The following is a 17,380-nucleotide window of genomic DNA, read 5'->3' on the forward strand; positions in this document are numbered from 1 at the left end:
GGTCTCCCACCAATGTAATGACCAGGCTCTGGCCTGCTTAGCTTTAGTGAGGAACCAGTCTACTGCATGCCACAGCTGCATTCGTAGCCTGTGCCTTAAACTATTATTTTTACACCAATAAGTATTCTGTGTAGTATTTTTTTTATTAGAGACGTTTATTACAGGTGCCTTTCCAGCTGTTAGATCTTCATATGTTTGTGTTTAGTATTACACTGTAAAAAAAAAAAAAAAAAAAAATCAATCGTGAGGTAACACCTGATTCACTTAAAGGGGTCCTATTATGCTCTTTTACAAGGCCTTGATTTAAGGGGTGTACTAGAACAGGCTCTCATAATAGGTTGTTCGAAAAACACATTATTTTTCACATATTTTACATTATTAAAATACCTCTCTCCCCAGTCTGGCATGGAATAGTTCCTGTATCAAATGAAGGCCCGCCTTCTGAAATATGAAATGTGCTGTTTGTGCTTGGCTAGCTGGGTCAGTGTGTGCTGTGATTGGCAGCACTCGGCACCTGGTCGGGAAATGTCATGCTACTTACCATAGCCACCTGCTGTGAGCTTCAGTGTAAATATTTTGTTAAAAACAAATGAATTTGAGTGCTATTTAAACCGGATGTTTGTAACCACTCTAAGATTGACTGCCTTGGGAAAGCTGGCATGTCTCATTGTATTTTTTAGTGCAGCTCAACCAGGTCTCGGCCCATTCGTTGATATTTGTATCACATCACAAATTGCAGAAAAAATATATGTTGTAATCCAAACGAGTCTTTCATTGTAGTTTTTGAAAAGTGTTTTCTGTTAAATAAATTATCTCCTTTTGAATTGGACTTTAAGCTTTGTAACTTTGCAGATTTTTTTTATGCTCAAACAGCAACATTACAGACTAACTGAAATTTAAAAAGTGAAAAAGCATAATAGCACCCCTTTAAACACATTTAAAATGATAGGCCTATGAGAAGAGTTGCTAGTGATGTGATAGTTGGGCATATTCTGCAGGCCCAGTTGTCCAATAATTTATTTATTTTAGTTTTTAGGAGCCAGAATTCATATTTATGGTCTTGTATATATGTACATCCACCTTATCATTTAGCCTGTATATGAACATAAATCCTGACATCATTATGTCAATGACATTCAACAAAGGGGGGAAATATGCAATTATATTTAGCATGCTTATTACCTTCCTTGACATACTCTTTATACATGGTGAAGTCAGTCAGTCAGAAAGTCAGCCATTAAAAAAGAAAAATCATAAAAGAATACAAAAACACTACTCAGTCTCTCTATTTAAAAAAAAAGAAAAGAAAAGAAGGGTATTTGCCCTTTTGTCTTACTAAAATTACCAAAACTACAAAATGCAATAACATGATGACCAAGCTTTTTAAAATGGACAGACATTTCTATTGCTATTATTATTATGTAATGTTATCAGTCAAATATATGAGCCATTAAGGACTTGCGGGGTGTTTCATTTATTGAGCATTTTACAGAAATAAAGCAACACTTGTCAACAGAACACAACAGGTAATGAACAGTGTAAATAAATAAATGGCATAAAAATGGCAACAGAAATAAACACAGTAACACTGTCTTTTAAGGTTTTGTGTGCATGCTATTGATAACATTACCTAAATGGTTTGTTCATAAATATGTTTTCCCTCAGCAGATTTTTATAAAGTGCTATATCTAACACAGTCCTGCATACAATGGTGTTATACACAGTTGTTTAAATCTTTTTTAAATTTTATATTTTGTTATTGAAATATTACTTTTCAAATATAAGCATCTAAGTTTTGTCAGTCATTATAAATGATTAAAATAAGACTAGCATATTTTATATAAATGTTTATGATTTTTAACATTTCAATAAGTGTTTCAATTGAAACACCATGAGATAATAAAAAATTAAAACACTCAAATAATACAGATAATAACCTTCATGTCAGATGAATAAATTAGTAAGTAATCTCATTTGTATATAATGAAAATGTGCATAACTCAAAGATAAAAGTTTTCCTGTCATATAAAGTTAGTTACATTTTCAGCCGATTTAACAATGTGAATAGATATTAATACAATGCAGAAAGCAGTTGCCATGTACAATACTGTGAAATCTTCCAAGCAGTTTATTTGAATTTGTCTAAAAAAATACATTACCTAACATTTGCTTTTGTCTGCCATACAGATCATTATCTATGACTACAATTTATTAAAAAAAAAAAACTGACAAACCACTGCAAAATTTAAAGTGAATTTGCATTTTTCCTTGCCAGCATGCATTCTCCATGCAAGTGCATATTTATCCTCCCAAGGGGCTAAAGACAATGACTTTTAGACAATATTGTATTGTATTGCCAGGGGGTCTCCAAAGTTTCCTAGTTGTTATATCCTCACTGCAACATACTAGCACAAGAAATATAGCTATAAACAGGCCCACACATAATTCACAGAAAGTTAAACAACTTCCACAGAATTGAAACATCTGTCATTTAACAAAGTTTTGTACATCTTCCTCTCCTTGAGTTTATTATACTTAGCTTATTTTGATGTTTGCCTATGAGTACATTGCTCTCATCTCCATTAAACAGATTTTACAGTGTTTAAATCCATTCTGCAGAAAGATTTTGTCCCAAATATCAGCACAGAAAATGCAAAAAAAAATCTTGATTCTGTGTAAACAGATTTTAAGATAAAGCATATGTGCTTGTATCTTCTAATAAGTACTGTAAATAGCTTTTTTTATTCCTTAAGCAACTTGTATTAATTATAGTTTTTAGTGCCATACAGAAAAACAATAAATATAGTCTCACTATTAAAAAGCTTGATTATATTGATGCATAGGATTAAATTATGTCATCTAGAAGGTGTGGTGCACCAACCCAGTCAAGCATCCTTGGTTCAGATGCTGCCATGATCATACACATGAACTGCTTTCTGGTTCTCTTGTCAGTGGGATAGATGGTGGTGGGGGTAAACCTTTTGTTGCTCTCAACAAACTCACAAAGCTGGTTGTATATTTTTGGAAACTCATGGCGAAGGAATACGCCCCGGGTACGAAGCTCTCTTTGAATGTTTATGAAACAAATCTCTCTTGCTTTCCTGCCCTCTTGGCCTTCCTTGTCAAGGTCAGATGTCCCAGGGGGTGGGGTGAGAATCAGAGTCTCCATTTCACATTCTTTCTTAAATATTTTCTTATCTGGGCTTGAGGAGGCCAATGACACCTTAGCATACTTGCGAACTGTTGGCATTTGTAATTTGGGAGAAGGAAGTTTAGGCACTAGGTCTCCAACAGCAATGGATACATTCAGGACGAAACATTCAGTTGGGTCATATTCCTTGCCTGCAATCTGCAACTCTTTGTAGTACTGCCCAAGGTTGTCTTTGAAACTGTCTAACTCTCGAAGGGATAGATATGTTGGAGAGATAGTAAGGCTGTCAAGACCAACTTGAATAAAGTCATCTGCACACCCAGGGTTTGGAAAACCCAAGAACAGTACACCTCTTCCACGGGACAGATACCCTACCCTAGCAATGCGTGAAAAGTCTTTATGTACATCAAAGTTCTCTCGACAATGTTTTAGTATGTGCCTGCAAACACTACTAATGCGGCCATAAAGACAGTTCTCTTTATGAATGTCCCAGTCTTCTCGCCTACAGTTCCTGGAGCAGTAGTAAGTATAACAACTGTGGCAGGACTTGAAGTACAAGCAAGCATTGAATGTAGTGTCTTTGCGTAAGCATTTCCTGTTGGAGCACACCATAGTGTCATCCTCCTCTGTAATATGGTTCAAAGAAACATCCTCAACACTCCTCTGAAAACCCTCACAACCACTGTCTGGGTCTTTAAATGTGTCTGGGCTGGTCTTTGAAGAGTCCGTTTGTGTGTTCAAAACTCCTGAATCCTCTTGATCTATGTCCCGCTTCCCTTCTTTGGTCTCATCATTCTGAATCAATTGTTTGAGTTGGTCTATCCGATCCTTACTAGGTCTCCTGCTATTTTGAGGCTTATAATCGATGACTAGGTCAGCTAGCAGCTCATCAAGCTGTTCAAGGCTTTGCTGCAGGGAGTAATTATTGTTCTTTCTCTCTGTGGATTCTGGTGGGTTTGCTGGTCCTTTTAAGTTGTTCAAGTTCGCAGTTTGACATCCCGCTGTATTTTGGATGTTCCAGCTGCTAGTTCCTCCATCTCTCTTGTTGTTATTTGCTGCACGAATGTCATTGTCAGTAATTGTAATCTCTGGGGTTACAAACCATTGCCCCCTCACACTGTTTTTTCTTTCACCAGCACAGTTTTCTAGACAGTTTTCAGAGAGGGACAAGGCAGCATATCGTCTCGGCGAACTAGAAAGGTTCACAATAATTGGTTGTTGACTTTTATCCGAGGGAACTCCTGGCCTTCCATGATGGAAAAGGTTCTCGTAACTCCTGCCTCGTGAAATGCCATGTTCTCTGTCCATATGAGGGGTAATAATGTTGTCCCAGGATTTTGAGTAGTTCCGGACATCTGCTCTTAAATGACTTGGCTCAGTAAAGTCATTATGATACCATGGGCTTATTGATGGCACTCGCTGTGGAGTAGCCTGTGAGGATGCATACTGACTGGAATATGTAGCAATGCTTGACCGGTTCCAGTCATCAGAAAAGGCCTGGGACATACGTGGTCGCCGCCCCTCCGTATGATATGCTCTCATAGGATTGTCTGCTGGGTAATGGCAAGGCTTTGTATAAAACATCCTTGAGGGCTCAGAGGGAAAGGCATATACTCTTGGATCCTCCTGAAAGTATGTTTCATTCTGAGGGGTGGATATGAAGTATGGCCCTGGCTCACTCACTGAATACGGTCTACTGTAGAATGGATCCAAGGGTTCACGATGGGAATCTGCATAGTATGAACGCACAGGCAAAGTATGAACCCACCGAGTCCTTGGGTCATGTATATACTGACTACTGATGGATGGATTTTGGCTGTTGCTGCTGTTAATACTGTACTGGTCATCCTGATAATATTTCCTACTAGGTGGGTGAACTGGATACCTGCAGGGATCATCCGTGTAGAAGAACTTGGTTGGGATGTTGGGATTAGACAAGGTTCTGTAGTCCCTTGTGTCTCTAGGAGAAGTCATTCCAAAAGGGTTCTCTCCAGTTTGAATGTAACTACCAGACTGATGGGAGCTGTTGGGATATTGATAAGCTTGCCTGTAGTCCACGTTGTAACACTCACTGGGAGTAGGTGTTCTAGAAGTGTATATCTGACTTGAAAATGAGACATTCCTGATCCCTGATGTTGAGGAAAGCTGCCAGGGAACATTACTTCTGTGAGTAGGCATCTTCTGTGCAGTGTGCTGGAGAACTGAGGCATCTGGCTTAATATCAACACGGCACCTAACGTGGGGAGTGTTTGCTTGTTTCTCCTCTCTGCTCTCCTCAAAACAATCAGAAACATAGAGGGGTGTGTGGGGTTGTAACTTGATTGGATGAACCTCATTCACTAAAGCCCTGGTTGAACGGGAGGCTTCTCGATTTGGCAAACATTCAGATCTCTTCTGGGGGTCCACTGGAGATTGACGCCTCTTGGTTGCAGGTGGAGAGACTGTGATGGGTACAGGAGTCAGGGTGGCTCGAACCCTTGGAGCACTTTTTGAGCGAGGCTTGCCATGAACACTAGTCCTTGCTGCCTCATTGGTTTTGTCTGTGCTAATTTGTTGATGGCTGAGTCGTGAGTTGAACAGATCTGGTGAGGAAAAACGTAAATGTCCCTGCTGTCCAATGCCATTCCAGACTGCATCCTTACTTACTGTTTTCTGATCAGACCTGTAAGGATACTCCATGGACGAGGAAAAGTCCTTTGGGTCATCCAATGACTCAATAAAGTCAAAGCTACGGCAATGTCTTTTGTTAATGGTTTCAAAGTTTTGATCCAGTGGGCCAACCATTTGGGAATCACATTGCTTAGAAGATCCAGAATACTTTGAGAGCCCACAGTTACGACCAATTTTTATGTCTCGATACAAAGTTGATGTTAATATGTCAGGGGGATCCGTCCGTGTCATCTTAAATGGACCCCTGTTATTCTCCCCCTCAGTTGGTGTCTCCTAGAGAGAATTTAAAAAGCATCATTAGCTATACATTTTCTGAATAAACTAAATATGAGTAAAGGATCCCATTTAAAGTCTTAAATTACCCAATTACGCTTATGACCATAATATATTAAAGAGAAGATGAAGTGTAATTTTACAACTTATCATTGAATTTGCCAGATTCTTCACAAATGATCTTGCTTTAATTGGACCACTAGTATATGTACAAATGAACACATAGTAAATTATAGGCATCATTTTTATATCTGCCAAAGGGAAAAAGACATGTTGGAGAAACTAGATGAAGAACATGGCAAATTTTGAAGTGATATCTGTATATATATTATCTAAATATTTTACAAATTAATAATGTAAAAAATTATATTTATTTAGCTGCAATAATAGTAATTTTGCTTAACATGATCACTGCAGAGGTTCATTGAAAAAATATAAGACTAATACATTATAAATGTCTTCACAATCAGAATGAAAGTAAATGTTATCCTTCTGTTAAATGCCATGTCATGCATAAACATCAGAAATTTCTAAACACGTCTGTGCAGAGAAATTGCAGAATGCTAAACAAATGAAACAACACTGAATGGATCTGTATTAATTATGAAGATGGAGGCCTTGCAGCATCTCAGAGGAATTAATTAGTGTATAAGAAAACTGAGTGAAGGGTAGGACAGTCCTTTGTAAAGCAAAACCCTATGTTCCTCTATCTTTATTCTTGAGCGCTGTGAAAGCTAAAGCATAAAGAAAGAGCTCCAGATATAATGTCATGCTATATATTTAGGATCTTTCTGTTTTGCACATAATAATCTATTTTTAAAATGTGAATATGAAATATAATTCTTCTGCCCATTAATAATAGTGCCACTCTGGTCTATGGGGAAATACAACTAATAGAGTGGAAATAAAAAAATAAAAAGGTTAAAAAGGGGAGCATATAAACTAGTAAATGTCAGATGGTAGTTTTATTATAGACAGTAGATTCATTGCACATTACTCATTTGGAATGCAGATTTGTTCCAATCCCAGAATTCAGATTCAGCTGTGCCTAAGATTGCTTAGAAACACATAAGAACCACGGAAGTAATGCATCTGTGCATGTTCTATATTTACGCTTGTACTGATTTTCACTGTTCCTTAGTACGTTACTCTCTTGAGTCTAGCTTACTTTGTCCTATTAAAGGGGTCCAATTACGCTGTTTTACAAAGTCTTGATTTTGTTTTGGGGGTGTACTAGAATTGGCTCTCTTAAAAAAAAAACACATTATTTTTCAAGTTTCACATTATTTCAACACCTCTCCCCAGTCTTGCATGAACAGCTTGAATAGTTCCTGTATCAAATGAAAGCCCGCCTTCTGAAATTTGAAATGTGCTGTGATTGGTTAGCTGGTTCAGTGTGTGCTGTGATTGGCAAAGCTTTTTGTTATGGCTTTACTAATTAGATTTTGTTTACATAATATAAATGTTATTGTATTTTGGTTGCATATTTATCCTGAGGTACAGTAGTACAGTTGTGCAACATTTATGAAGGGTTAGGAGCTAATTTTGAGGTTATTTACTCTGTTGGGCTTTTCAGGGCTTTTTTAAATGACAGAATGGAGCCCCACTTACTTACGCTTTGAGCCAATTTTGAAAACCATCTGTTCATCCTGCTGAGAGAGGAGTGACGAGCAGTTTAAACGCACACACATACACACCTTCACTCTTTTTACTGGATTAATTTGAATAGAATTCTTAGCTTTTCAACATATTGCATTGTGAATGTATGTTTACACTAACAATATTAAACCAAGTTCTTATATACTGCAGGGCAAAGTAAAAGCACAGTAAAAACGTATAAGTGCCTAGGGTTGCACAATAAATCGTATTTCAATTGTGTTCATGATTAATGCTTCTCTCAATTAATTAAACTATAATTGTCTGTGATATTTTCCCACTGGTTATTTATCCTGAAAAGGTTTAATTTGCATTTCATGTGACATTTGCGTTATCTTGCATTGGTAATAAGACTCCTCAAGCCTTCAAACTAGTGTTTACCAAATTTTAAGAGTCTAAATCCCCAATCAGAGCTTTTCTCTTAAATATATATATTTCTAGCCCAGAGTTTTATTTAAACTTCCCAACCTGGTAAATTATATTTCAATGCAAACCTCAAGGATGAACTGTAATGAATCAAAACATGAATTTTGCTGAATACATTTTGTTGTTGTTTAGAAAAACAGCATAATTTTGAATTGCTTAATTTAATATTAGGAATTTCACAGGTTTGGCTTTTAAGAGAAGCTTTTTTAGTACCAGTTTTCATAATGTCAAGAGTAAAAATTTTTATGATAAATATGATACACCAGGAAACTAGATAAGGTAAAAAATAAATTGTGCAAGTTTACGTTCTCTGGATTTGTGATTATGTGAAAGTGCGTTAATTCTGATGAATGTCAAAAATCATTGTTATAATTTTTGTTCAAAATAATTGTGTTTGTCAGTTTAACGATTTTTGTGCAGCCCTATAAAAGACACCGTATAACTATATAGTAGGCCTAATTACTGATGTTGAATCTTTCATGAAAATGCTTTTATTTCATATCAGTTGATCTCTTGATTGTATCCAAAAATAGATATCAACATAAACTAACATGAGTATTTTTGTGTATCGTAAGGCAGTAGTTCTCAACCTAGGGTAGCATACCCCTGGGGGTACGTGAGATGATGGAGAAGGGTACATGAACAAAATTAGTTTTGGCATTCATTTAATTCTACCTCAACTTAAAGTAACATTAAAACCTGAACATGTATTTTTGACAAGCAAAAAACCACTTCTAAAGAAAGTTATTTATATTAACTTTTTTATTTATTTGTTTTACGATAAAGCCAAGTACTTTCAAAAGAGATGTCGCTTGAAAACGTTTTTTTTTTTTACTTTCAATTATACAATTACTTTTTATTTTTCAATTCCAAAAAACAAATTTTTTTAACAGTATTTTACTGTAAAATTACATCAAAGTTAAGTAAACTTATTCACCATATATAGTATGGAAACTTACTGTTAACCAAATAACAGGTTTTTACGGTACCATTTTTACAGTCTTTTACTGTTAAAATCACAAACATTTTTTACAGTGTAGAAAAGGTGTGACAAAAATGGCACTTTAAAGTGCACTGAGCACTTCATCTACTTTTAGAAGCATTTTATCCAGTGTCACTGAAGCCAGAAGTGAACAGGCTCATGTGTTTGGCTGATAACCCACAACTTTGTGATGTTTTATTAACAAATTTCTGGAGAAACATGCACAGATAATTAATGCAGCCAATTCATCATTAGTAATTACATCCATCTATCCAATCGATCTAATCTGCGAAAGAGAGCAACCCTATAAATAATCAAAGCAGTCCTACCTTCATTATTTTTAGTCTTTCAGCATTCGGTTTGCTCTGTTTGCCATCATATCACAGACCCAATTTCCTATCCAACGAAGAGAACTATACCGGGGATTTTTTACAGATCTGCCGCAATTTGCCCGCCCTAGTGTTGTCATGGTACCATGAAAATCCATGGTTCTCGGTACCAGTTTCGGTACAAAAGCAAAAAACAAAAACACGCTTATAAAAAAATACCTTGAACTCTATTTCTTTTGGCATATATCCAAATTCATGCTCTGCCAACAGGAGGTGCTTGTAGAGCACGTGAGAGAGGTTTCTCCGGTACCCCCTCCCCTAACCATGGCCTGCAGCCCAACAGTCCCACCCTAGAATGAGGCTGCCCAGGCTTACAAATCAGGTTCCTTTGGGCTGCCATTTTTTACTAGTTCTGTTTCTAACTGACTAAGGGTATAAGTGTCCTCTTGGTGAGCTAATATCTGCCCACCATCTCTCACTGTCTCCTTCACTCTTAACACTGGACAAGTAACATAAAAGTTGGTGCTGATAATATTAAAGTTGGTCCACATATCAAATATATTAATTAAATAAAATATCACTGTATCACCACCATTTGACCCACCTCTCTGTACAGTATTCGATTACACTGAATCACTGAGAATAAAAATATATTTTCCTTCGGTAAGCAAATGCTTTTTGTCCATCTAACCAGCCTTAAGCAATAATTTAGAAGGACGCAATTATTTAAAAGGAAAATTCCACAAATAAAAATATAATGAGGAATGAAAATAGAGCATGAGAGAGAGTTTAAGGTCATTGTCATGTTTCTTTTAGATTAAAACATTACAAAGCAAAACATGACCATCTTGGGCAAGGTGGATGTTAATAATTTCCTTCTACCTTTATGCAAGGTGGCTGATCAGCAGGCATTTTCACAGCTAGCAGAAGAGCTAGTATCTGTGACTGAGACCCGACTGCTCTCACACAGTCAGTCACCACCTGTCTGACACTTCCATCACAGTCTGCCAAGATTGTCACTTCCTCTCACTTCTTTACCAGCACATACTTTTGCGAGGGAAGGCATGGGAGTTAACTGGGATTTCTGAATAAACTGGTCGTAAAATATGACGAACTAAAGCCGGGTGTAAACTGGACGATTATGGCCACATTTGACCATCTGAGACAAATTTAGCAAATCCAAAAAAAATCCTTTGATCCTAAGCCAAAATATATAGTCTTTGATGGCTAGTTTCACATACTCACCGGCAATCGATTAATGACCATTGTGATCAAATTTTACTTTCGATTAAATTCTGATGGTTACATGCACAATTTTTTGTTAAATCGGACTGAATTAATTGAGATTGATGAATCTGAATGTAGTGTATACATGAACGCTAAATAAAGTGATCGGGTCGATGTGCACATTTATATGTCACAAGCTTCAAATCAGAATAGGTTTTTTTTTTTTTTTTACATGCGCACACTGCACAAATATTACGTTTCTCACTGTTTGCACATAATAACCCCTCTCCTACACGATTTCTTTATTTGTTTTTAAAAGCAGAATTTACATATAAACCACTGTGCCGTGCTGCTCATATTTATCACGCAGTAAAACTGCCTATCCCCGCGCCCCAAACGGGTTGCCTGTGGATGAGAATCCAAAACAAGGACTGGTGGGAGGTGGTCCTGCTCCACTTCACAGTTGCCGATTGAAAGGAGAGTTATATAATGACAGGACAAGCATTTATACAACACTTTATTCAAAAGGAAGGGCCACCCATTCTGTGAGCCATTTGTCATTACACTATTTCTGCTTCATTGCACATGCGCAGTCAATGTCAGAAGTTTTGAGTCATAGTCCAGCAGTGTGGCTTCTCTAATGACCATCAAATGAAGAACCATAAGGAGAACAAAACGTAATGATGCAAAAAGTGCAACAACATCTTTCTTTTCAAGACAAACCGTCAAAATGAATGCTAGAGACTGGGCTTGTTTGCTAGCAACAATTTTGTTTCCGAGTGTGAATGCAGCTCACCATCATCGAACATTTTACAATTTGTGATGTAAAACTCTAGACATCTCTTCTTGTTTATTTTTAGCGAGTCTTAACTGTTGTACAGTCTGACACTAATGACAACTGAGATCACGTGTGACATGGCCTATAGTCTCAAGCAACAATCATAATGTCTCAGGTTGAAGCAACTGCACGAAGCCATCACCATATAGGTATTTTAGAAAGAACGCAGAGCACTAGCGTGCGAACTTACCACAGTGTGGATTTCAGAAAGTGCACAAAGACTTTTAAATACTGTTCTAAGCAGGGGGCTCTAGTGGCACTCTGATAGAGCAGCTCATAGATGGAATGGTGCATCCCAAAACAATATTTTTGAGAGTCATCAACTCAATCTGTGGAAATAATGCTGGAGCGTTCTGGGGAAAGAACAGAGAACTCAATCTTACATGAGAGGAGAACTCCGATTTCAGAAAGAGAGTAGCGCACTCATAGGCGACCCTTCTTAGTAAAGGGGAGCGCTGCTAAACTACCACAAGAACTGCCCAAATAGCCCCTCATGTTGAGGAAAGCGATGCTTCAAGTGTATAAATAAATACACACTGGCTGAGTGGAGCCCAAGGAACCAAGGACTAACCATCTCAACACTTACCACCATGTGGTTTTCATAAAGAACACAGAGCTTAGCGTGTGTACTTAAAGGTCCCTAAGCATCACAGAGGTGCCGAACTACACTGGAGAGGAAAGCTCAAACTTACAAACCTCTGGCGAGGGGAGCATCACCTGAGGCAGCATATACAAGAAGACTTCCGTAACTGCCACCTCCACTTCCTGCTTAATGCATCAGCAACAACCAAGCGGACAGGAAGCCCCTCAGGGTGACCTGGCAGGAAATCCATGAAATTCCTTGCAGTGCCGTGTCGGGCCTGATGATCAAGAAGGCTCCCACAGAAACCTGTGATCTGGATGCCTGATACTGGAAGCATGAAGCCAGAATCAGGGCTATCATACTGGCTGGACATAATGCTGATGAGTATTTAGTAAACACTGTAATTGAGCACTGCAAAGAAACTCAAAGAAAATTAGTACACTCATAATCACCAGCAATTTGATACATATACAAGTATATACAGAATGGATCATACTGACCCACCCTGGTTTCTGTGCTGGAGCCCCGCTCAAGGGGCTACTCCCTTTAGTCCGGACCATCAGTAAGTTGGTTACTATGAACATAGAACCAAACCGAAAAATCATAGGTCCAGCATAGGAGACTGTTATGCAAGAAGTCCCCCCTAACCTCGGTCAGGCGGAGAGCTGGTTTTTGCAGGGTTATAAGGAAGGGGAGGATAAGGGCAGATGTAAAAACCCCCAAAGAGAATGAGTAGATACTAAGTATCGCTCTGATTCAGATGAGAACGCTGATGCCTCATCTGGATCACATCCCTTAGGTCTTGTCTACCTCCCCATGAGCCACTATTCCTTTTACCCCTACCCACAGGTGGGGGAGCAGCGGAGATCAGGCAAAAATGGAAGGCTCACCTGAGCTGGAAGGCTATGGTCAGAAAGAAAACGCTTGTCGAGGCAACCTCGCGGCGTCATCTTGCAAGCACACTTCCATGGCAAGACCAACTTTGCCGTGGCGCAATCCATAACCTTCAATAGCTCTACATATGCAGGGCAGGGGGATTGAGAAGGCTCAACCTCAACTTCATCGCCACCCTCAAACATCTCCTGCTCTTCCTGGGTAGGACCCAGCAGAGCACTAACCTCAGTATCGAAAAATGTTAAAGATATACAATCATACTCACGAGGCTCTCTCTCGTCTGACGGCCACGAGCGTGAAAGGGAAAGTCCCTTTCTAAACTCGTCAGCCAGATCCACCTGTGATCCCCACAAGGTCATTCTCCTCCATTCTCCTCCATGTTTCGATTAGCGTGAGAAAGATGCGAAAATGGATGCTGAATAGGTGTAATGGAGGCTTGCCTCTGGTGATTACGATTTGGTTGCACCAGCAACTAAAGCAAAGTCTGAGGTGTGGAAAAGACCCATGTTTGACCATGTTTATAATGAGAATAATGCGTGAATAAAGACGCACAATCGGTGCAATCATTTTCATCCACAAAAACATTTAGGCTTAGCCTAATCTCTGTGAGTACATTTTTTTCAAATAATAACTAAATATTCATTGAGTCTTAAATGCGTAATATGGACAAAGTAGGCCTATTTACGCCAGTGTTGGCATTAATCTTTTATTAAATACCAGCTGCTAGTGCGAAGCAAATCCGGCGCAGTCTTTATCTTAATTTTCTTTAGCCTATTGCCAAATACACATCTTAATTAAAAATGTATCTTAATTTAATTTGTTAAAAAAGACTTTTATTGGTGCATCGGTCTATTTATAGGATAAATTAGCCTATGGCTATTTAGAGTGCTGAGATGTTAAGATGTCACAGAGAACTTATTTTATTTCTTTATTCCAACTTCCAAGTGGTCTAGTCTACGTTAGTTATGAATAAATTGTTAAAACATGCATAAATTACTTATTATTGACAAAAGGCAAAAGAGTTGTGTGTGTGCGCACATTTGAATAATGTCGGGCTGTAAACGGGTTCGGGCTTTTAAAAAGCTGCCAATCAAAATGTACTTGTCGGGCTCGGGCCGAAACCTCTCGGGCTCAGGTCCTGTCGGGCCTAACTTTTATGGCCAGATTACAGCTCTAGTATGCTTCAGAGACGGGTCACGACGAGTTGTTAGCCATAGCGAACCCTAGAGGATGCAGTTCGAAGTTCCCTTGAAAGGGAAATTACTATTATAAACCGTATAGTGTGCACCCGGCTTAAATCACAATGAGAAGCTACACTGGACATGTATTTAAGCACGTACATTTTCGTATAACTGTTAAATAATGCAGAAACCGTTCTGAAGTGAATCATTTGTAGTCATGGGTTCAGATACGTTTGGTCAGTTACGTTGTGAGTGATGCAAAAATTAATTTGAGCTACATTCTGACTCCAAGACAACAGAAAGAGGATGGCTATCTCCTTAAATACACAACACATTCCTCAAACAAGCTTGCAGAGTGGGGTTTTATTCTGGCTGGATATGAGGCATGAGGCTATATTTGGATGCAATGGATAACGAGAAAGATGCATTCAGTGAAAAGTGAAAGATGCATCATCTCAGTGAAAGCAGCCCAGCAGGATAATTCTGTAGAGTTTGGAGATTTGGAGGTGAATTTTTTTATTTTCCTGCAAGAAAGCTCAAAGGATTTTTAAAGGAAATGAAAGTCCAAGCAATTATGCCTACATATAAATCATATCTATCGTAAAGTGTCTAGTTTATAAGGTCATAAGACAAACAAAGTGGAAACTCCAGGTTTTTTCCAGTTCTCTTTTCAACTGCAAACATTCAGCATTATTTATTTTTCTTTTAAATTGCACGACAAAACTAGATTGCTGCAATTACAATAATTTTTGCCACTGGCTAATTCAGGGGCATATGAGATTAAATTATAGCTAAAGCTCTGAGAACAGACCATTTAAGTATATGTTTTTAATATTTTTAGTATTGTACATTTCCAGAGTCATGATGTGTACCACCTGGGAGCATTCCGTCATTTTATAGCCACTGATCTAGGTCATATGAGAATGTTTTACATTGTTAATATCCTAAATATAATGGATTTAAACACACACACACACGCACACACACTGCTAACAATTACACTTCTTATTAAGTTAAATCAATAAGAACAATAACACAATCCACTCAGCCCTTGAGGGTGTGATTGTCTTTAACATTTCAATATTACAGCACTCATGCATGTCTGTTGTTGACAATTACGCTATCTGAACATAATGGAAAAACGTATTTAACTGTAATCTCTACTCTCTAGTTTGGATGTTTTGATTGCAGAAAAGTGGACCAAGAGGTACAGTAATATTGTAAAAGCATTCTATCTTGCTTTTCCCCTTCTCTTCTCCAGACCATTGCATTTATTCAGAACAACAGGTGCGACCCTGCTGCAATGTTTAAAGTGACTCTTATGTGGGCTTCAGTATTTATGGTATTTTAAAATAAACATAGATAGAAACAAGTTAAGCATTTATCTCTCCTTATAACCATGCCTTTGACTCCAAGTAAAGTATTATTTTAATGTCCTGATTTGTTTGATAATCCACTGAAACATCTGTGCTACTGGGTAGTTGATGCATAATATGCTCATAATCCTATTTAGGTTAAACTGCACATTAATGATGTAGGCCTATAAGGGAAGGTTTATATATATATATATATATATATATATATATATATATATATATATATATATATATATATATTTCATATCGCTCAATTAAAAAAGCACAATAAAAACGGTATTTGGTCTAAAATAGTTTAGATTAAATATGACATGCAAAAGTTTAGGATTTGTCAACTTCTGAAAAGTAAGTCCTACTATTATATAGCTACATTTATCTATATATACTGCATGCTCTGTAACCTGGATTCCTAGCAAAACCTTAAAGTCAACTATGCCCAACCTACTGATGTACCTGTACCCAACCTTATTTACAAGGTCGCCACAATGCGCAACGTGTAGTAGTATCATGACCATCCTCCTCAATCTCAGATACGAATGTTAATGAATCTGACAAACACTGATTAACATGTTGTGGTTTTACTGCGAACAGCGCGAAATTGAAACGTTTGCCCATCGCAACAAAATGTAACACAAAAGCACACTTTGTTCTCATTTATTGCTGCGGCACGAAGCCCCGCACCATCGAGCATCTCTCGTAAAATGACCTAATGTCTTCCGCAGCAAAATACATCAGTTAGACTAAGATCTACTGCGACCAAAGACAATTTAATTCTTACTAATTGTTTTTGAAGACAAAGTGATGTTTTTCCAGTGTATTTCAAGCTTTTAGGAGTGTGCGCATTTATCTTACCTTCTTCATCCATAGTTAAGATCCTCAAGATGCTGATAATCTGTGGACTCATGTATCACTGACTGTTCCTTTAGAGATTATATGGTCTCTATATCATATTAAATGCTTTAAGGTGGGCTGCATCTAACTCCTTAAGTATTGTTGTTCGCCCACGGGTCTCGGGGGCGTACAGAGACAAGACGAGGGGGTGTGACCGCATCCCTCACGCCTTGCGTTTCTTGTGTGAGATGCGCAGTGACTGCGCATGCGTGCGACGTTGGGTGCGCGCTTGAACCCTGCCTGCCTGCGCGCTCGCGCGCGTGTTTGCTATGAGCACGAATCTCATGCTGGATAGGCATTTGCGATGGCACAGCTTTGAGACGTGATTTTAATTATGAAGGTGTCATGTCTTGCTGATAGGCTCCAGTATTCATTTCAATAATCAGAGTTTCAAGATATTTGTTTATTAATTCCAAGTATGTCTATTTATTTATTTAATTATTTCCATCAGGCTGAGTTCAAAAATCAAAACATTGAATTATTTATTCAAATTAATAAAAATGCGCACCTTATTTTCCCACTAAATTGAAGTTATTTATTCACTTTTCATTTACTTTCTCTTATGTCTCTGGTGTTATAATGTTTAATGCTCAACAAAATGCATGTTCTGTGAACATCTACTGCACCCTGGCACACTGTATGAGGACACCAGTTTACTAAATCCTGAGTAAAATACACATTTGCTGTGTGAGCCATGGGAGCAAGCCATACAAGACCAGGCTTGTTGGTCAATTTATAAGGATTATTTTAGCTGTAATTTCAGCTGTTGGACTCCCACAGACTGAAACTTTAATTGCTTTATATCTTTGCTCGTGTACATCCTACAACTTTAAATTGACTCATATACTTACATCATTATTTTTATTTTTTTTTTTTTTTTACATTTTACATTTTATATATAAG

At 37.8% G+C, this 17,380-nt stretch overlaps 1 protein-coding gene across 1 annotated transcript; it reads right to left on the reverse strand.

The window, feature by feature from the left end:
* Window positions 1–1,455: 1,455 nt before the first annotated feature.
* On the reverse strand, window positions 1,456–16,653 carry LOC128018515 (apical junction component 1 homolog). Its single transcript, XM_052604068.1, has 2 exons — window positions 16,439–16,653; window positions 1,456–6,094 (listed from the first exon to the last, which is right to left on the reverse strand). Exons 1-2 carry the CDS (start codon window positions 16,445–16,447, stop codon window positions 2,846–2,848), a joined length of 3,258 nt encoding a protein of 1,085 aa, XP_052460028.1. The 5' UTR covers window positions 16,448–16,653; the 3' UTR covers window positions 1,456–2,845.
* Between the last annotated feature and the right edge of the window lie 727 nt (window positions 16,654–17,380).

This window comes from Carassius gibelio, chromosome A8, assembly GCF_023724105.1.
Source record: "Carassius gibelio isolate Cgi1373 ecotype wild population from Czech Republic chromosome A8, carGib1.2-hapl.c, whole genome shotgun sequence".
Taxonomy (NCBI): domain Eukaryota; kingdom Metazoa; phylum Chordata; class Actinopteri; order Cypriniformes; family Cyprinidae; genus Carassius; species Carassius gibelio.